Consider the following 21,467-nt stretch of genomic DNA (forward strand, 5'->3'; position numbering starts at 1 on the left):
CCCTGTACTGGGTGGTGTGCTCGCTGCATAGGCCCTTCAACGCTCCCACCCAGAAATGACGACAGGGCCAGTGAGGCTGACAGTCTTGCTGTAATTGGGAGTAAATGGGCTGCAGCACATTTGGCAGAGAGAGTCACCAGCAGCCAGAGTTGGGGTTGTGCGGGCAGCCGAGGGGCTCAGGGCCCCCTGCCTCATGTGGTGAAGAAAGGAAGAAGAAAGGTCAAATTCTAACCCAGATGGGAAAGTTGGTCCCAGGGGGGCAGTTTCACTTCCTCTCCTCACTCGCAGGAAGGTGGGGAAACGGCATCATCTCCCCTTGCTGCCAAAGTTTCCTTTGGAAGAGGCTGGGGAGTTTCTAAAAAATCTCCTACCTAGTGGAGACAACCTCCTCCACAGGCCCCCAGTTGGCCTCTGCTCTCTTCCAGCCACTTCACAGCAGAGTACAAATCCAGAACTGTGTGTTTCGTGGGCCTGAGGGTGGTGAGGGGAGGACAGGGTGGCCAGAGGCAAAGGGTCAGGGGTCAGGGGCAGTGGCCATTCTCAGCAGTTCTAGGGAAACAGGGCCTTTCTCCCCAGCACCCTGCACAGGCTCAGCGGCAGCACTGGCCACCTGCCCTCCCAAAAGGGTTCCAAACCCCCACGAAGTGCCTCAGAGTAGAGAGCGTTCAGGCAAGGAAGACCACAAAGATGATGAAGAAGACAATGAGGATGAGGAAGATCTTGACCATGAGCCACCGGTTAGAGGTGACCGACTGGAAGTACTTGAGGATCTCTGAATGGGCGGCGTCAACATCCAGCTGGGCTCCCAGCACGTTCTCGTCGATCCTGGGGACAGAGCCAAAAGAGGAAAGAGAGGGACACTGGATTAAAAAGAAGGCTATTATAGTATAGTTACGGACATGGGAAGATAGTCACAACGTGTGGGAGTGGGAAGTACGTACATACATTGTGATCCCATTTTTGTGTATACGCACTTGTGTCCAGAGAAAGCTCTGGAAGGGTAACGTAGACTAGTCTTGGCTCTGGTTTGAAAATTAGCTCTGCAACTTATTAGCTTATGATCTTGAGCCAGTCATTCAGCCTCCCGACTCATTTTCCTCAACTGCAAAGGAGGGAAAATGAGGATACACCAACCCGGCCTCTCCGGTTGTTGTCGGCCTTAAATGAGTTAACAGAAGGTGCCCAACCCTTAGTAAGAGCCGCCAAAATGTTGGCTATTTGAATTTTTTGCTCATCAGGATTTATTGGTTTTCGTCTAAAAAACAGTATTGAATTTGTAACAAGGCGGGGGGGGGGGTGGGGAACGGCCATAGATCATTAGAGTTAGGAAATCCCAGCTCTGAGTTAAGACAGGAAGAAAAACTGCATGATATGGACAGGAAGTCAGGGGAGAAGAAAAGCCCTGCAATTAGTCAAACATGTCTCTCCAGCATATAGAGAAGTCCTCAGATGAAGGGCCACCTCTTGAGACACTGCTGAGGAAAATAAAACACTTCCCTGCCAAACTGCATATGCAATCCTGAAAACCCAATACAAACCCAGGTCTTTGCAAAGGGAGTCCCTGGGAGCAGAGACCTCTGTGAGCTCTGGGGACAGAAAAGGTGGAGCCTTGTAATCCAGTTGGAACATGAGAGGCTGGGCCAGTGGCTGTAAGCCCAAGGTCCTCAGAAGGTGCTCGTGAGAACTGTGAACTAATCTCTGTCCAAATACAAGAGCCCAGGGGTGCCGGCTGGCTTATTCAAAAGAGCATGTGACTCTTGATCTTGGGGTTGTTGAGTTCAAGCCCTGTGTTAAGTGTAGAGATTACACACATGAATACATTTAAAAAGAATTCAGATACAGAAGCCTGGACTGTACATGATTCCCTATTTATATCAGAGTGGCTAACTAAATTAGTATCAGGTTTCCTACCTTTGGGCTGGAATTTCATTTCTCAGTGTGGATTCCACTGTCATACCCCAGAAAGCTCATCTTGACCATTAGGAATGGCTTTACTTAACAAAAATGGATAGTCAATGCAGTCTGGCATAAGAAAGATTTTAAACTTTTTTATTTTATTTATTTATTTTGAGAGAGACAGAGAGAGAGTGTGCACAGGGGAGGGGCAGAGAGAGAGGGAGAGAGAATCCCAAGCAGGCTCCACACTGTCAGTGCAGAGCCCGCCTCAGGGCCCGAAACCACAAACCATGAGATCACGACCCAAGCCGAAATCAAGTGTAGGACACCCAACCGACTGAGCCACCCAGGCGCCCTTGGTCTAAGAAAGATTTTAAATGGGAATCCATGAATGAAAACTAATGGGAGAGGGTACTGGTGGTGAAAAATTAGGTATTGGCAGGATACTCGGAGAAAGTAGGGAGGAGTAAAGATGGAAATGACGGGGGTGGAAAATAATGGCTTGGGAAGAAGGTTGAAGAAAATAGAAAGGGAACAAGTCTGCAAGGTGGGGAGGACAAAGGGGTGGATGGATGGAGAGGCAGGAAAACCCAGAGCACAAGAAGGTGTGTGTACGTTGGGGATGACAATAAAAAGGAGGTTGAATGGAAGAAAACACTAAACCTAGGGACTGGAAAGATTATTTGACCACAATTCAGAGATCTGAGACTTTAGTTTTCGGAGTGTAAGTTTCCCCAAAGCTTCCTAAGGACCAACAGAGGAGTTGGGTCATGTTCAGAGGATACAGAAACTGCCTTTAAGGAGCTCCACATGGCCAGGTTTAGGAAATCTGACTGTAATAACAAAATAATGATGGGGCACCCGGGTGGCTCAGCTGGTTGTGTGTAACTCTGGCTCAGGTCATGATCCCATGGTTCGTGGGTTCGAGCCCCATGTCAGGCTCTGTGCTGACAGCTCAGAGTCTGGAGCCTGCTTCGGATTCTTTGTCTCCCTCTTTCTAACCCCTCTCCCACTCACACTCTGTCTCTAAAATAAATATTAAAAAATAATAACAATAATGATGGCGGCGCCTGTGTGACTCAGTAGGTTAAGTGTCTGACTTCGGCTTAGGTCATGATCTCATGGTTCGTGAGTTCGAGCCTCACATTGGGCTCTGCACTGATGGTGCAGAGCCTGCCTGGGATAATCTTCCTCCCTTTCTCTCCACCCCCTACCTCCCCGCCTCAAAATAAATAAACATAAAATAATAATGGTAATGGATTATCTTACATTGAATAAAAATAATCCATTATTCCTAGTAATGTTTAAAGAGAAAAACCTCCTTTAAAAAAAATTTTTTTTAACGTTTGTTTATTTTTGAGAGAGAGAGAGAGAGAGAGCGCATACGAGCAGAGGAGGCGCAGAGAGAGAGGGAGACACAGAATCTGAAGCAGGCTCCAGGCTCTGAGCTGTCAGGACAGAGCCTGATGTGGGGCTCGAACCCACGAACCACAAGATCATGACCTGAGCTGAAGTCAGACACTTAACTGAGTCTCCCAGGCACCCAAGAAACCTTTAAAAAAAAAAAAAATGGGGGGAGGCACCTGTGCGGCTCAGTTAAGCGTCCGACTTTGGCTCAGATCACAATCTCACGGTTCATGAGTTTCAGCCCTACATCGGGCTCTGTGCTGACAGCTCAGAGCCTGGAGCCTGCTTCAGATGCTGTGTCTCCCTCTCTCTCTTTCCCTCCCCCGCTCTCACTCTGTCTCTCTCTCCCTGTCTCTCAAAAACAAATAAACATTAAAAAGATTTTTTTTTAATTTTTTTAAATGTTTATTTGTTTTTGAGAGAGAGAGACAGAATGTGAGCAAGGGAGGAGCAGAGAGAGAGGGAGACACAGCATCTGAAGCAGTCTCCAGGCTCTGAGCTGTCAGCATAGCAGGGCTCAAACTCAGGAACCGTGAGATCATGACCCGAGCCGAAGTTAGGATGCTCAACTGACTGAACCACCCAGGCGCCCTGAGAAAGCTCCTTCTTTACAGAAGGATTCCGGCTGTAAAAATGTAGCAGAGAGGAAAGAATAAGAAAATTGCCATGTTGCCATATACAATGTTACAAATGAATCAGGCAAGGACCATCATGGGCGGAAGGAGCTGCGAGTTCACACAGACTCAAATCATCACCCCATGGAAACCTTGGTGGGATGGTCACCACAGTCAACAAGTGACCAAACCTGGCATCGCCAAGAAAAGGATGACCTCACCACGTGCCTACTGATAACAATCACCTACACAGCTGGCCAAAAATCTAGAACCTACATCCAATCGTGAGGAAACACTGGATAAATACACGTGTGGGACTTTCTGTAAGAGGCACTGGCCTCTTGAAAGGAAAGTCCGTGCCACGAGAAGCAAAGCTTCAGAAGGCAGACTAAAGAGGCAAAACAATCAAATGCCACCTGTCAATACTGCCTGGGTCTTAAATTGAAGGGGGAAAAAAATGCTTTTAGCATTTTAGTGACTCTTTTCTAGCAGTTTAAAAAAAAATTTTTTTTTAATGTTTATTTATTTTTGAGACAGGGAGAGACAGACCATGAACGGGGGAGGGTCAGAGAGAGAGGGAGACACAGAATCCGAAGCAGGCTCCAGGCTCTGAGCTGTCAGCACAGAGCCCGACGCGGGACTCGAATCCACAGACTGTGAGATCATGACCTGAGCCGAAGTCGTAGACTCAACCGACTGAGCCACCCAGACGCCCCCTTTTCTAGCAGTTTTTAAGAACAGCTGGGGAAATTTCAGTATGCACTAAATACTGGACAGTGCTAGAGAACTGTTCGTTTTCTTAGCTATGATAATGGCATTGTGGCCAGTCAGGAGAATACCAGACCTTGGCAGATGTGTGCCAAAGTATTCAGGGATAAAAACATCATGATCTTTGCACTTACTTTCAAATGATTCAGAATAAAAAAAAAAAAAAAAAAGAGAGAGAGAGAGAGAAGAAAAGCAAATACAATTTTTAAAATACTAAGCGAATCTGGGTAAAAGGAACATATAGGTGTTCATTGTACTATTCTCCCCACTTTTCTAGTTAGAAATTTCATAATTTATAAAATGGTGTGAAAAAGAAAATAAAGAGGGTAACAGATCAGCAGTTTTCATACCCGTAGAAAAAATAAGAAACACCTTTGGGGTGCCTGGGTGGTTCGATCGGTTGGGCATCCGACTTCGGCTCGGGTCATGATCTCACAGTTTGTGAGTTCAAGCCCTGCGTTGGGCTCTGTGCTGACACCTCAGAGCCCGGAGCCTGCTTCAGATTCTGTGTCTCCCCTCTCTCTGCCCCTCCCCTGCTCAGGCTCTGTGTCTCTCTGTCTCTCGATAATAAATAAATGTTAAAAAATTTTTTTTTTCTTTTTAAAGAAACACCTTTTAGGCATCCCCTAAATGAAAATTCTCATGTCTCACGTCCAGAAAGTCTAGGATGGGACCCAGGAATCCACACACTGAAGAACTTAGGACTAAATTACTTTTTTTTTTTAAGTTTATTTCATTTATTTATTTTGAGAGAGAGAAAGAGAGATCAAGGGAGGGGCACAGAGGGAGAGAGAGAATCCCAAGCAGGTTCCACACTGTCAGCGCAGAGCCTTATGTGAGGCTCAAGCTCACAAACTATGAGATCATGACCCAAGCTGAAATCAAGAGTCAGGTGCCCAACCAATTGAGCCACCCATGTGCCCCTACATCAGTGGTTTCTAAAGAGGGTGCTCAAATCCAGATCTACCGGCATGCAGGAAGCAAAGAGAAGAATGTTTAGGTCTATTTTATTATTATTATTTTTTTAACGTTTATTTATTTTTGAGACAGAGAGAGACAAAGCATGAACGGGGGAGGGTCAGAGAGAGGGAGACACAGAATCTGAAACAGGCTCCAGGCTCTGAGCTGTCAGCACAGAGCCCGACACGGGGCTCGAACTCACGGACCGCGAGATCATGACCTGAGCCGAAGTCGGCCGCTTAACCAACTGAGCCACGCAGGCACCCCAAGTTTAGGTCTATTTTAAAACTTTCTTCCTTTCAGGGGGCCCCTGGGTGGCTCAGTTGGTTAAGCGTCCAGCTTCAGCTCTGGTCATGATCTCATGGTTTGTGGGTTCAAGCCCCGCATCGGACTCTGTGCTGACAGCTCAGAGCCTGGAATCTGCTTCAGATTTTGTGTCTCCCTCTCTCTCTCTGCCCCTCCCCCGCCTGCACTGTCTCTCTCAAAAATAAATAAACATTAAAAACAAAATTTAAGAGGCCCCTGGGTGGCTTAGTTGGTTGAGGCCTCCCTCATCAGGGAGGCCACAGACTCCCCCAAGTCTCTTCTGAGTATCAGACCACACATCACATGCCACTCGGAAGTCCCATCTGGCACTCGGCATGTCCAGAACAAAGCTCATCCGTTTACCCAGCGCCAATCTACTTCATCCTGTATTCTCGCCCTGAGCACAAACTCCTTGCTGTGGCGCACCGGTCCTTTGCGGCCCTGCCGCCTCCGGTTTCCTCCCTCACCACCCCCCATGCCCTGTGCAGTAGCGCTGCATTCTTGGAATCCACCCAAGCTCTTTTTCATTTCTGAGCTGGTCCTCCCCGCCCCCCCTACCCCAGAGAATGGCCTTTTCTTTCCCCTTCTTCGGCTGGCATTCCTCCTCAAGACTTAGCTCGGTATTTTTTACTTCTAGAAAGAGGTACCTAGTCTGAGTTCCCTTATCTCCTTCACTTCCTTCCCTTCCCATGCTGAACTGTAACTGTCAGCATATGACGCTGCGAGTGGACATGAGCTCCACGAGGACCAGGACTGTCTTTCACCGTCCTATCCCCAGATCCAGCAGGACTAGCGCGCAGCCGCGACAACAGGTGTTTGCTAAACCAACGACCAAATGAATACTAACGCTGAAAGATACTTACGATGCTGTTGCAAGGAAGACTAGGAGGTAAAGTTGCACGCGTGCTATCGTGTTAACTATTTAAAACACATACGCGATGGACACAGAACCCCAATGTCTTTTATAATTCTGTCTCACTGGATCTACAGTAATATTCTAACATTCAAAATACATCACAGCCTGAGGAGCTGTGCAGTGTCTGTGGAACAAGCCAGTAAGGAGTTCCCGAGGTACCAGCTGAACCAAGTAAGTGTCAGTCTTTTGAAGTCTCTTGATTCTAAGACCAAGACAGCTGTACTCACAGCACCTTATAAATGGCCGGTACCATAGTTGTTGAATAAATAAACATCCTATTAACCAGTGGTTCTCAAACTTGGATGCTCATCAGAACCCTCTGAGCTTACAGGTCATGATCTCACAGTCTGTGGGTCCGAACCCCGCATCGGGCTCTGTCCTGACAGCTCAGAGCCTGGAGCCTGCTTCGGATTCTGTGTCTCCCTCTCTCTCTGCCCCTCCCCTGCTCTCTCTCTCTCTCTCTCTCTCTCTCTCAAAAATAAAACATTAAAGAAAACATTTAAAATAAATAAATAAAAGAACCCTCTGAGCTTACATAAAAATGGGAGATTCCTGGCGGGCCACTCCACTCACATCCACGGAATCTGAACCTCCAAGTGTGAGGCCAGGGACCTATCTTCTTCACCTCTGCCTAATTAAATATGTGAGGCTGCTTAATGGATCGGTACAGGGAAACCTGCTTTATACAAATCCAGGCGTTCACCAGTTTCACTCGACCTATACCCCAGCGTGAAAGCACTCTGCTAGGCGCCCTGGGGAATAAAGATCAACCAAGACTGCCTGTTGCTAAAAGGCCTAAGAGCAAGTGGGCAGGCACGCGGAGCCGTGTGGATTCCTCTACCTCCCACATCTCCTTCTGCCCCTCTCTCTGCCACTGGCCCCCCTTGTACTGAGCTGAAGAGGCTGAAATTGTGTGAGGAACTGGGCGCGGTCTGAGTAAGTAACAGCCAAACAGTTCTGAAACTTTGTGAAAGATACAAATGTACACATTCAAGAGGCTCAGCCAACCCCAAGAAAGAGAAATGCAAAGAAAGTGACATCTGGACACATGCTGGTCAACTGCTGAAAAACAAAGACAAAACAAAACAAAACAAAACAAACAAAAAACCCCCAAACAACTGAAAAGTAGCCAGAGAGAAAGACATCACAGAAACAGTTCATGTTACCACTGCCTTCTCATTAAAACAAAAAAGACCAAAAGAGAGTAGAGTGATACATCTGAAGTGCTTAAAGAGAAAAACCATAAATCCAGAATTCTATAACCAGGGGAAACATCCTTCTCTATAGAATGAGGGGAGGGTCGCCTAGCTGGCTCAGCCAGTGGAGCCTGCGGCTCTTGAACTTGGGGTTGTGCGTTCACACTGGGCATAGAGCCTACCTTTAAAAACACAAAACGGGGGCAACTGGGTGGCCCAGTCAGTTGAGCCTCCGACTTTGGCTCAGGTCATGATCTTGCGGGTCCATGAGTTTGAGCCCCGCGTTGGACTCTGCTGACAGCTCAGAGCCTGGAACCTGCTTCAGATTCTGTGTCTCCCTCTCTCCCTGCCCCTCCCCTGCTTGTGCTCTGTCTCTCTCAAAAATAAATAAAACTTAAAAAAAAAAATGGGGTGCCTGGCTCAGTTGGTTAAGCGTCCGACTTCGGGTCAGGTCATGATCTTGCAGTTTGTGAGTTCAAGCCCCACGTCGGGCTCTGTGCTGACAGCCTGGAGCCTGCTTCTGATTCTGTGTCTCCCTCTCTCTCTGCCCCTCCCCTGTTCACAGTCTGTCTCTCTCTCTCTTTCAATAATAAATAAGCATTAAGCATTAAAAAATTAAAATAAATAAAAATAACAACAACAACAAAAAACAACTACAAAACAGGGGCGCCAGGGTGGCTCAATCGGTTAAGTGTCCTGACTTTTCAGCTCAGGTCATGATCTCATGGTCTGTGGGATCGAGCCCCGCGACAGCTCTTTGCTGACAATGCGGAGGCTGCTTGGGATTCTCTGTCTCCCTCTCTTGGCCCCTCCCCGGCTCGTGTGTGCACACATGCTGCTATAATACTCTCTCTCTTTCAAAATAAATAAACATTAAAAAAAAACAAAAACAAAAGAGGGGTACCTGGGTCACTCAGTTGATTAAGCATCCAACTTCAGCTCAGGTCATGATCTCACGGTTTGAGTTCAAGCGCAACATCGGGCTCTGTACTATTCAGAGCCTGCTTGGGATTCTCTCTGCCCCACCTCTCTCCACACACTGTCTGTCTGTCTGTCTCTCTCAAAATAAATAAATTCAAAGAAGAGAGAGAGAGAGAGAGAGAGAGAGAAATTGAGAGAGAGAGAGAGAGAGGCGCCTGGTTGGCTCAGTATGTTAAGCATCTGACTCTTGGTTTCAGCTCAGGTCATGATCTCACAGTTCGTAAGTTCCAGCCCTGCATTGGGCTCTGCGCTGGCGGTGTGGAACCTGCATGGGATTCTCAGTCTTTCCCTCTCTCTCTCTGCCTCTCCCCTGCGTGCACGCTCTCTCAAAATAAATAAACTTAAAAAACAGAGGGAAAGAAGGGTGCCTGGGTGGCTCAGTTGGTTGAGCGCCGACTTCAGCTCAGGTCATGATCTTACAGTTCGGGAGTTCGAGCCCCATGTCGGGCTCTGCGCTGACAGACAGGAGCCTGGAGCCTGCTTCAGATCCTGTGTCTCCCTCTCTTTCTGCCCCTCCCCCACTCATGCTCTATCTCTCTCTCTCTCTCTCTCAAAAACAAAAAACATTTAAAAAAAAGGGGGGGGGGAAGAGAATAAAAGTGAAATAAAAAAATTTTCAGAGAAAAGGAAAGTAAAACAACATGTCAGCAGATCTGCACTACAAAAAATGCTACAGAAAGTTCTTCAGGTTAAAGAGAAGTGATACCAGACAGAAACTGGATATCCAGGAAGGAATGGAGAGCGCTGGAAATGGTCAACAGAGAAGTAAATCGAAAGACAATTTTTTCCTTTTAATTTCTGTGAAACAAAAACCATAATACTGGATTAGGGGATTTCGAATGTATGTAAGTGCAACACATATGACAACTGGAGTGTAAAGGCTGGATGAGAGGGTTGTGAAGTTCTTCCATTTCACATGAAAGAGGCTGTAAAAGCTGATGATGTAATCCCTAGAGGAGTCACTTAAGAAAACAGGAAAAAAAAAAAGCAAATAGTAAAATGGTAGAAATCCAACCTTATCAAAAATTACACTAATTATGGGGCGCCTGGGTGGCGCAGTCGGTTAAGCGTCTGACTTCAGCCAGGTCACAATCTCGCGGTCAGTGAGTTCGAGCCCCGCGTCGGGCTCTGGGCTGATGGCTCAGAGCCTGGAGCCTGTTTCCGATTCTGTGTCTCCCTCTCTCTCTGCCCCTCCCCCGTTCATGCTCTGTCTCTCTCTGTCCCAAAAAAATAAATAAACGTTGAAAAAAAAAATTAAAAAAAAAAAAAAATTACACTAATTTTATGGAATCACAAAAGACCCTGAATAGCCAGAGCAATCTTGAGAAAGAACAAAGCCGGAGATATCACACTCCCTGATTTCAAACTATACTAGAAAACATTAGTAATCAGGGGTGCCTGGGTGGCTCAGTCGGTTAAGTGTCCAACTCTTGATATCGGCTCAAGTCATGATCTCATGGTTCATGGGTTCAAGCCCCATGTCAGGCTCCGCGCTGATGGTGCAGAGCCTGCTTGGGATTCTCTCCCTCCCCCTCTCTCTAGCCCTCCCCTACTTGTGCGCGCTCTCTCTCTCTCTCTCAAAATAAACAGTAAAAAAGAAAAAGAAAAAAAAAACCGTAGTAACTAATACTGGCACAAATGCAGACACAAAGATCAACGGAACATGAGAGCGAGCCCAGGAATACATCCACCCGTGTAACATCAATTGATCTACAATAAAGGAGATAAGACTATACAATCGGTAACTGTCAGACAATCACTTCAATAAATGGTGTTGGGAAAACTGGACAGCTCCATGCAAAAGAATGAAACTGGACCACTTTCTTACACCATACACAAAAAGAAACTCAAAATGGATTAAAGACTTGAATGTCAGACCTGAAACCATAAAAATCCTCGAAGAAACCATAGGTGGTAGACTCCTTGACGTCACTTAGCGCGATGTGTTTTGGACCCGACGTCGCAGGCAAGGGCAACAAAAGCATAAATAGCAAATGGGAGTACAACCAAACTAAAGAGCTTTTGCACAACAAAGAAAATGATCCGCAAAGTTTGTTTCTACTGCGAGGGAGAAAGTTTGCAAGTCATATATCTGATAAGGGGCCAATACCTAAAATAGAGAACGACCTTATACAACTCAACAGCAAGAACTCCATAAACAATCCAATTAAAACATGGGCAGAGTCTAAGTAGATGTTTTTCCAGCGAAGACATCCAGATGACCAACAAGCGCATGAAAAGATGCTCAACATCACTCATCAGCATGCAAACCAAAACCACAATGAGATACATGACTTCCTACCTGTCAGAATGGTTAAAAAAAAAACAAAAGAAAGAAAGAACAAATGTTGGCGAGGATGTGGAGAAAAGAAACCCTTGTGCACAGTTGGTAGAAATGTAAACTGATACAGAGATCACGGGAAACAGCATGAACATTCCTCAGAAAATTAAAAATAGGGGCGCTTGGGTGGCTCCACCAGTTAAGCATCCGACTCAACTCAGCCCAGGTCATGATCTCACAGTTTGTGGGTTTGAGCCCCGTATTGGGATCTGTACCAATAGTGCAGAGCCTGATTGGGATTCTCTCTCTCCCTCTGCCCACTACCCTCTCAAAATAAATAAATAAACTAAAAAAAAAAAAGAAAAACAGAACTACCATACAATCCAGTAATTCTACCGGGCGTTTATCCAAAAAAAAAACAACAACAACAAAAGCCCTCCAAAAACCACTAACTCAAAACGATACACGCACCCCTATGTTCACTGGAGCATTATTTACAACAGCCAAGATATGGAAGAACCCTAAGAGTCCATCGATAGGTAACTACTCAGTCACTTTCTTAACACATCATCCTGTTATAATTCTCCCCGTAGACCTTATCACTACCCAGAAATTTCTTGTCAATTCTTTTGAACAGCTGTCCTCACCTGCTCAATTGACTTCCGTTACCTATACTATGGAGACTCCACTGTTTTATTCATTGCTACATCCCCAACACCTAGAACGTCGCCGAACATGAAACAGGTGCTCAGTAAACACTTGTTGAATGGATGGACGCAGATGAACTTGGCCCTGTGGGTGGGCCAGATTTACTCTACTCTTCCAAAGGGCATCAAGCTGTCCCGGGGGAGCTTTAGGATGCCACCCTATGGAGAGGAGAAGGTCCTTCTGTCTAGGGTGAAAGAGAGACTCTCACCTCTGAATGGTCTCTTCCTGCTCCTTAACCATGTGTGCCAACTGCTGAAAGATGGAGCCCAGCTCGACAATCGTGGACTCAATGTTCTGCATGGTGTCTGCCCGGCTCTGGATGTAGGAATCCTTCAGAGGAGAGACAGCACACATGAGCACTGGGAGCTTCCTCAGGGTAGAGCCTGCCTCTTTAGGACTGTCCCCGCTTGCCATCCCATGCAAGGCACATTTCAGCCCTTGCTGGTGGCCCACAAGGGAGGACAAAGGAGCATCTCCTCCCCAGTTCAGAGCCCAGGTACCTGCTCATCAATGAGCTGCAGCTGCTGGCTGGTCCGAGAGTCCATCATGTCAATGGCCACATCCCCGGAGGCACGGGACTCCGCCCCCAAAACCACAGCACTGCCCCCTACGGAGAGAAAGAAAAAGCACTTCTTAAGTTCAAAGCCCACATGCTCTGGATGTGAATCCCAGCTCTGGCACTTAATAGCCTTGTGACCCTGGACAAATCATTTAACCTCTCTGAGCCTCAGCTTCCTCAACTGTAAAATGGGGGATAGTAACAACTGCTTTCCCAGAGGGGGGTGGTGACAAGTGAGACAGGGGCGCCTGGGTAGCTCAGTTGATTGAGCATCCAACTTTGGCGCAGGTCATGATCTCACAGTTTGTGAGTTTGAGCCCTGCATTGGGCTCGCTGCTGTCAGCGCAAAACCTACTTCAGATCCTTTGTCTCCTGCTCTCTCTGCCCCTCCCTGGCTCGTGCTCATCTCTCTCTCTCTCCTCCCTCCCTCCCTCTCTCGCAAAAATAAACATTAAAAACAAAATTAAGTGAGAGAATGCGAATGAAGTAAGTGCACGAAAAGATTAGAAACCATCATCGTACTGCATGTGACTGACGTCAGCCCCAAACACGAGAATGTGCTAGACTGAGTGTGGATCACGAATGCCAGCAATGAGGTTTGACCTCTGAAAATCCTAGCACGTCCCTTGCTTGTCTGTTCTCCTACCCTACTGCTGCCATCACGGGATTAGAGGATGCCATCAGAGCCAGAGGAACTGGGTCTTTCCCCTCAAGGCTCCCCTCATCACCTATGACTTACCCAGGTGGTTGGGGGCAAGGGGCAGGGCTGACACAGGTGCCCGGGAGAACTGCTCCCGCCGGTTCCTCTGCTGCTTCAGGTTCTGGGGTTGGGGAAGAAATGCAAAGGTCCTGAGGCCTCTGGGAAGCAGGCATGTTAGAGAGGCCCTCTTGTTGGTCCTTGACCCTGTTACCTTCACCCCTCCACTTGTTCCTGCTCCATTTCTCCCTTGGGCCCTTACCCCCAAACTCCTACCCCTCCTACAGATTTTCCTTACCTCTGTCCTCACTTCTAAAACTGATTTGAAGTCATTGGACATCGAGGCCAGTTTCGACTAGAAGAAAAGGAGAGAGAGGATCAGCCAAGGAAGACAACACCTTTCTCCCTTCTGCCTCCCCCTCTACCAACCCCAGGTCCCACCTGCAGGGAGACCACGATGGTGTTGGAATGCGTTTGCAGGTGCCGGCCGCTCTGGCTGCCCTTGGCCCTCACAAAATCCTGAAGCTGGGCAATTTGTTTGTTGAGGCTATTGATGTCCTAGGGAGAGCCAACAGAAAAACTGTTAACAAAGGGTTCCTCAGACAATGTCTCTCCCGCGTGGACGGCTCTGGCATGGAGGGCAGGGCGGAAGTTACAAACGGGAGGGAGGGTGCTTCAGAGTCAGATCAGAAGGGCCTGCTAGGATGTTCCAAGCTCTGGACTTTGTTCTGGCTCAGTCCCTGCAGAGGAGAGCCAGAAGAGGCGAAATATGGTCTCATCCATTTGTATACAATTTTTTTTTGAATGTTTGTTTATTTTTGACAGAGAGAGAGACAGACAGAACATGAGTGGGGGAGAGGCAGAGAGAGAGGAAGACACAGAATTCTACGCAGGTTGCAGGCTTTGAGCTGTCAGCACAGAGCCCGATGCAGGGCTTGAACTCACGGACAGCGAGATCAGGACCTGAGCCAAAGTCGGATGCTCAACCGACTGAGCCACCCAGGCACCCCTGGTCTCATCCATTTGTAAATAAATGACTTGCTTACCCTCTTCGCCCTACGGCCCAACTCTACCCTGTGAGGCCAGGCACATGGCCACAGAACTGCTTCAAAGGCCAAAATCTCAAGCCCAGAGCACGCTGACTGACAAAGCACCTGTGCAGTAGGCAGGAGAAGGGAAGTCAAAGTCTCCACGATGGCCCAGAAACATCAACAAAATGCCTTTTATATACAGAATTCTGTTAAAAAATTATTATTGCGGGCAGCCTGGGTGCCTCAGTTGGTTAAGCAGTAACCCTTGATCTTGGCTCAGGTCGTGATCTCACAGTTCATGGGATGGAGCCCCACGTCAGGTTCTGTGCAGTGCAGAGCCTGCTTGGGATTCTCTCTCTCTCTCTCTCTCTCTTCGCCGCTTTCCCACTCATACACACACTCTCAACATGAATATACATTAAAAAAATATTTTTATTGGGGCGCCTGGGTGGCGCAGTCGGTTAAGCGTCCAACTTTAGCCAGGTCACGATCTCGCGGTCCGTGAGTTCGAGTCCCGCGTCGGGCTCTGGGCTGATGGCTCAGAGCCTGGAGCCTGTTTCCGATTCTGTGTCTCCCTCTCTCTCTGCCCCTCCCCCGTTCATGCTCTGTCTCTCTCTGTCCCCAAAATAAATAAACGTTGAAAAAAAAAAAAATTAAAAAAAAAATATATTTTTATTGCAAAAGAGCGAAAGCTGTGACTTATCCGAGGTCACACATAAGGAGGTACCGTAGCACAGCCAGGCCTTCTACACCAGACCAAGGCATCCTCTGCCCCCCAATCTGGCTTGGCAAGTTACCAAGGGCCACATGAGACAAGAGAGATGAAGGAGGTGGCCACAGAGTGGCAGAGAAAGCTTGCCCAGGGGGTTGGGGGTGGGGAGCCCAGGGAGAAGAGGTCAGGAATAGTGAGTTCAAGGAATAGGCTGGAAGACAAACTGGATCAGGCAACTTCTAGAATTTCTCCAATAGGCCCCAGGTAGTATTCCAGGTGCAACCATTCTTTTCTTTTTTATTTTTTTATAAGTTTATTTACTTATTCTGAGAGAGAGTGAGAGAGAGAGAATACCAAGCAGTCTCTGCACCAACACAGAGCCTGACGCGGGGCCCGAACTCATGAACCTCGCAATTGTGATCTGAGCTGTAAATCGAGGGTGAGACGCTTAACCAACTAAGCCACCCAGGTGTCCCCCCGCCCTACAGCAACCATTCCTGAGACCAATGGATGATTTTCACTGCTGGCTGGCTGTCCCTTCAGAGCTGATGCACCCTCCCTAGAGTCCCATGGCCAAAACTGCATTCCAGGTTTTCTCCCCATAAAATCTCCTCCCCCAGAGTTCTAGCTTAGAAAACGGCACCACTTCCCACTGAAGTGCCCAAGCTGGAAGCTTCTAAGTCACACATTCGTACCTCCTAAGCCCATCTATGTGCCACAACGCAGCCACACTCGGCTGATCGCTGACCAGGCACTCAGCACCTTATATTCGTTTACTGTGCGCCACACGGCACGCTACGTAGCTTATAACTTGCTCTTTGTGGTGAAACTTAATGTGGACGACAACTCCTAATCCCCCCACCTCCAACGAAAACCTGTTCCCCCTTCTCCCTCCTTTTCTGTTTTGGTAAATGGCACCGCCAGTCGCCAGCTGCCCAGACCAAACGCTGGAGAGCCGTCCTCCTCTCTTTTCCCTTGATCCACATGGAGCCTACACGGAGCCCACAGAGAACCCAGCCGATTCCAACAGATGCTCCGAATCGAGCCGCTCAGCTGCTTCTCTTCTAACCCTATTCTAGACCAAACCACCACCTTTGCTCTCTCAACTATAGCCAAGAGCCTCCTAAATGACCTTCCCCTTAAAGCCCACCCGCAACAATCCGCTCTCTACACAGCAACCACGGTGAGCTTTTGAACCAGAAATGGAGCAGGTCCTCCCTCTGCTGAAAATCTTCCAAGAGCTTCCACTCAAGTTAGAACACAAACCGAATTCTTTGCGCAGCTTACACCTGACTCTGTGTGGTCCAGCCCTGCCCATTTCCCCAACCTCATCCCCTCCCAGTCTCCTTCTCATTTGCTCTGCTGCAGTCACACTGGCCTCTTTCATGTTTATCAGATGCATTAAGGTGGCCCACCCTTCAGGGCCTTTCCCTTTGCTATTCCCATTTTCTGGAAAGTGCTCCCACCAGATCTTTGGATAACTGGCTTTTCCTTTACCATTCAGGTCTCAAAGCCACTTCTCACAGACTACCCTTTCCTTTCCTTTCCTTTTTAATTTTATTTTAGAGAGAGAAAGAGAGTGTGAGCAGGGGAAAGCAGCAGAGGGAGAGGAAGAAAGAGAGGATCTTTAAAAAAAAATTTTTTTTTTAATTTATTTTGAGAGAGCGGAGGAGGGGCAGAGAGGGGGCCAGAGGATCCAAAGCAGGCTCTGTGCTGACAGCAGAGAGCCTGACCCAGGGCTTGAACCCAAGAACTGTGAGATCCTGACCCGAGCCAAAATCAGATGCTCAACTGACTGAGCCACCCAGGCGCCCCAAGAAAGAGAGGATCTTAAGCAACCTCCACGCTCAGCACAGAGCCTGACATGGGGCTCGATCCCGTGACCCTGGGATCACGACCTGAGCTGAAATCAAGAGTCAGACGCTCATCCAACTGAGCCACCCAGGCGCCCCTCACAGATGATCTTTTTTTTTTTTTTTTTTTTTTTTTTAATTTATTTTTGGGACAGAGAGAGACAGAGCATGAACGGGGGAGGGGCAGAGAGAGAGGGAGACACAGAATCAGAAGCAGGCTCCAGGCTCTGAGCCATCAGCCCAGAGCCTGGCGCGGGGCTCGAACTCACGGACCGCGAGATCGTGACCTGGCTGAAGTCGGACGCTTAACCGACTGCGCCACCCAGGCGCCCCTCACAGATGATCCTATATCACCCCATCTAAAGTAGGCCCCTACCCTGAGGAACTCACTTCCCTTATGTCTTTAATAGGATTCACTACCCTGAAGTCGTCTGACAAATTCTACTTGTCGAGTTTCAGACAGGAAATCCTCAAGGGGAGGTACCCCATCTGTCTTGTTCACTGGGGAGTCCCCCAGAACCAGGCAGCTAAAACTCACTCAATCACGTGAGTGACTCCAAAAACAAACAACTGAATCCTCACCTCCACCCTACGAGGTGGGTGCTGTTATCAGCCCCCTCTTATTTCCGAGGGCACTGAAGCTCAGAGTAGTCAGGCAGCTTACCCAAGGTACACCATAACCAATGGACTGTCTGAGAACAGGCTGTGGTTCTTCAAAGCTTACGCAATAGCGCCCCAATAGTTCATGGTATCCTCTCTCTCCTACCCTGCATGGCACCTCTTGAACACGTCTGCCCTGGCCTTTGCCACCATCATCTTTCCACTGGACAGCGGCAGCAGCCTCCTCCCTGGCCTCTCTGCCCATCCATGCTCCAGGCTGGTATTTCCCCCCGGCGGTCATTCAGTCAACAAATACGGAGCACCTTTTCTACACCAGACACTATTACAGGCAACTGGGATACATCTATGAGCAAGACGAAAAAATAGCAAGAAAAAACTCTCCGCTCTGTGGCACTTATATTTTTCTCTTTTTTTCTTTTTTCTTTTTTTTTTTTGGTTGGGGGCTGGGATGAGGTAGATGAGAGGTAATGGAAACAATAAATGTAAGTGAGGGGCGCCTGGGTGGCTTGGTCGGTTAAGCGTCCGACTTTGGGACTTCGGCTCAGGTCATGATCTCACGGCCCGTGAGTTCGAGCCCCACGCCGGGCTCTGTGCTGACCGCTCAGAGCCTGCAGCCTGTTTCAGATTCTGTGTCTCCCTCTGCCTCTGCCCGTCCCCTGTTCATGCTCTGTCTCTCTCTCTGTCTCAAAAATAAATAAACGTTGAAAAAAAAATTAAAAAAATAAGTAAATAAAATAAATGTAAGTGAGTTAATGATACGGAATATTAGAAAGTATCAAGTGCTATGAAAAGCACAGTTTGGGGCACTGGAGCACTAAACAACATGCTCAGGGTAGGCCTCCCTGGGCAAACAACATCTGAGCAAAGACGTGAACTTTCTTTTATAAGCCATGCCTCTGAACCCTGTTTCCTTTGTCTGGAATGTTCTTCCACTGCCTCTACACAAGCCTTGACACCAGTTCAGATTTCACCCACCTCTGTAACATTTTTTCCCAGCATCCTCAGACTGTCTCATTCATCTTTTTGAAGCTCTGTTTTGTGCCACTTGCCTTCTACTCATTCTAAGTACGAATGTATGGGACTAGATACCCCTTACAGACAATAAGCCCTCAGGGTGGAATTCTTGCCTCAGGTTTGTGAGGCAAGGGCCCAGCAGGGCTTTGTACACAGCACATGACCAAAGAGTGTCCACTGACTCAATGGATGAACAAGGTCTTTGGGGCTGGCTCCAGAAACTTGCTCTGGACCTCCAAGACAAGGGGAAATTGATGAAAGCGATCTGACTGGAATGCTAGCTCCCAACAGCTAGCAGCTCACCTGTTTGATGATGTAAGTTAGCTCTTCGATTTCCACTGCTTTATCATCGAAGAGGGACTTGCGCTTTGCCACTGTAGAGACAAATGAGGCCAGGACGGGTGAGGTCAAAGACAAGGCTCAGGGAGTCCGGTTCCTTAGAGCTCTTTGGTTCACTGCCCCATCTCTGAAAGACCCCAAGAACTCACAGATCGTCAGCTTCTCCAGCTTGGCAAATGTGTTGCTGAGGTCTTTCCCGATGCGCCTGGAAGCAAGCATTAGTGAGGGCACTGGGAGAAAGAGCAGGACAGGACCTATTCCTATTCCCACATTAGCTCCCTTCACAGCCAAGGCCACCAAAGGCAAGCCAACTCCTTCCCAGACACCGCACCACCCCACCACGTAACTTCTCTCAACTTACTTGGCCATGAGTGTAAATTCACTACGCTGCCGTACAGCACGCAGAGCCGGCTTGTTTGTCTGGATTCCATTCTGAAAAGCAACATCAAGAGGTGAAGCTTTAGTTCCCCCTCCCCATTTCCAGCTTTCGCTATTCCTCAGGTGCCCACTAAATTCTCTCTAGCTCTTGTACCGGACAGTCTAATCTTGTCAGTAGTTGTCACGTAGAGCTCAGATTTGAGCACAGGTGGACCCAGGTTCAAATCTCAACTCCACCACTTACTAGCTGGAGGGGTTGGGGCAAGTGACAGGCACCATTCTGAATATCTATTCCCTCTTGTATAAAATGCAGTTGCTGGAATCAAGCAGCATCAGGGCTATAAAGTACTTTAGTCATATACCCGGTACGTTATAAGCACTGAATAAACGACAGGCACTATTAACATTCTGTTTCTCCAGTCAGGAAATCAAAGAGGATAACTGGAAAGCTCTTGGTGATCATACAGAAGAGCAGTAAAAATCTTTAAAATTACAGTCACTCAGGGCCCACTTTGATTCAGAAAGTCTGGACTGAAACAAGGGAATCTAATTTTTTAAAAAGCACTGCAAAGGAATTTTGACAAAAATTACTTATCAGGAAAACTTCTTTCATTTTACAGATATAAAAACTGAGGTCCCACTAGACTTTCTGGCCCAACAGTCTGTGGTCACAGAGCAAACGTATGGTAAGGACTATTCCAGAACCAGTATTCAAAGTGCCTGTCTCTGAGCTAAAGGCTCTTTCTAGAACGTGTTCCTTACCCAAACCAAAAATACTGCAGCCACCTCTCACCCTGAGATATTCCTTGCAAAGTAACAACCCTACCCTCTGGGGGATTTCTCACACAAAAAAAGTCTAGGTCCTTGCCTCTAGATAGCTGGCCCACCCCATTCCCTGTTGCTTAGTAGATCCTCCAGCCCCCTCCAAGCTCGATCAGCTCTCCATCGTGTCACCCCCAAAATTCAGTCCCTCAACAGTGCTGGAGCACAGCCTCTCCCAGATTTCAGTAAGGCTCGCTCCTGCCTTTCCCACTCCTGGTCCTTACCTGACGGCTCTGCAGGGACTTGCAGGCAGACAGGAACTCCTGGGTCCGATCCCGGCAAGACATGGTGTTGGGAGGGGGAGGGACCAGGGCCGCTGGGGGGGGCAGAGGGGCGATGTCGCTGCTGCTACTGCCAGCAGTTGCAGGGGACAGGACCTGTGTCTTTGAGAGACCCAGGTAGACACCCTGATCCGTGTTCTTAGACCCGTAGCGTTTCCGCGGGATCATTGAGACGCATAACCTCGGACTGTTGTGGAGGGGAGAGTGTCATTCCCTAGGCAGCCTCCTTCCCCATAAATCCTTCCCCCACCCTCCCCCCGCCCCAGCCAGCAAATCCTCGGGTCCCTTCTGCACCTGGCACGGACTTTCGCGCCCAAAGCTACCCGCAGATCCTGGGGCCGGCCCACGGCGGGCAGGGGCCCGCTCTTCGACCCAATCGGTTCCCCCTCCTCAGACTCTTCTTCCAACTTGGCTCCGGCGGCCAGAGCGCGGGCCGGGGGCCTTGAAACAGAGACAGGGCCAGAGGCAGGTCCCGTGGCCCCGAGGCTCCAGCCCGGCCTGTGCAACTGCCCCAGGCCCTAACCGGGCCCTCTCGTATCCGCGGATCCCTTCGACTCCTCAGGGAGAAACGGTGACGGACCTCCTGAGGAGGACACACTTCGGTGGGCGGAAGGGGGAAAAATCTCTAGGTGTTTATTTGAAACAGGAAGTCCCACCCCCGCCCAAATCCCGCCTTCTGGGGGACTGCGACCACCGATTAGCTAATGCCGACGTCTTTCTCAACAGGGGCTTTCCTGATTGGACGACGAAGTATTCCCTCAGCCCGAGCCGGGCCGGCAGGACTTGCCCGCTCGCCCCAGGTTCCCTTCCCCCCCTCCCGTCGCCGCCCCCGGAAAGCCGCTGCCCAGAGCGGACACGGTGGCCAGACCCCTTCTAGAGCGAGTCCTACCTCCTCTCTGCCGCCTGCCGCCGCCACCACTGCCACAGTCTCCCGGGTGGTCACCGCCTCCTCCCCAAGCGCTAAAGCCGCCGAAACCCGACCAAAGCCTAGAAGCCGCCACGTCACCCACACGTAACTCCACCCCCGGTGACGAGAAGGCGGTGCCACACCTTTTGGAGCACAGCAACCAGAGAGACACGCCCCCCCACCAAAACGCAAGAGCAACTCCGTCCTCCCATTGGCTAGG

General features: G+C 48.8%; 1 protein-coding gene across 4 annotated transcripts; it reads right to left on the minus strand.

Annotated features, from left to right (window-relative positions):
• Positions 1 to 71: 71 nt before the first annotated feature.
• Positions 72 to 21,411, minus strand: STX5 (syntaxin 5). Of its 4 annotated transcripts, XM_045485628.1 has the most exons (12): positions 21,230 to 21,382; positions 20,635 to 20,937; positions 20,284 to 20,527; positions 19,221 to 19,291; positions 19,009 to 19,064; positions 18,824 to 18,894; positions 13,731 to 13,847; positions 13,588 to 13,644; positions 13,332 to 13,413; positions 12,534 to 12,640; positions 12,242 to 12,363; positions 72 to 825 (listed from the first exon to the last, which is right to left on the minus strand). In XM_045485628.1, exons 3-12 carry the CDS (start codon positions 20,506 to 20,508, stop codon positions 666 to 668), a joined length of 1,068 nt encoding a protein of 355 aa, XP_045341584.1. In that variant the 5' UTR covers positions 20,509 to 20,527; positions 20,635 to 20,937; positions 21,230 to 21,382; the 3' UTR covers positions 72 to 665. The 4 variants fall into 4 exon arrangements, with proteins under 4 accessions (XP_045341584.1, XP_045341583.1, XP_045341586.1 ...); XM_045485627.1 differs by lacking the exon at positions 20,635 to 20,937 and having other exon boundaries at positions 21,230 to 21,411; XM_045485630.1 differs by lacking the exon at positions 20,635 to 20,937 and having other exon boundaries at positions 20,284 to 20,375; positions 21,230 to 21,381.
• Positions 21,412 to 21,467: the final 56 nt, after the last annotated feature.

This window comes from Leopardus geoffroyi, chromosome D1, assembly GCF_018350155.1.
Source record: "Leopardus geoffroyi isolate Oge1 chromosome D1, O.geoffroyi_Oge1_pat1.0, whole genome shotgun sequence".
NCBI lineage: Eukaryota > Metazoa > Chordata > Mammalia > Carnivora > Felidae > Leopardus > Leopardus geoffroyi.

Excerpts from the sequence above, each read along its gene's own strand:
- STX5 (XM_045485627.1), bottom strand. The coding sequence starts at position 20,508 with ATGATCCCGCGGAAACGCTACGGGTCTAAGAACACGGATCAGGGTGTC. Across the intron at positions 18,895-19,008 it reads GCTGGAGAAGCTGACGATCT|TGGCAAAGCGCAAGTCCCTC; the intron begins GTGAGTTCTTGG and ends TTGTCTCTACAG. Across the intron at positions 826-12,241 it reads CAGGAAGAGACCATTCAGAG|GATCGACGAGAACGTGCTGG; the intron begins GTGAGAGTCTCT and ends CTCTGTCCCCAG.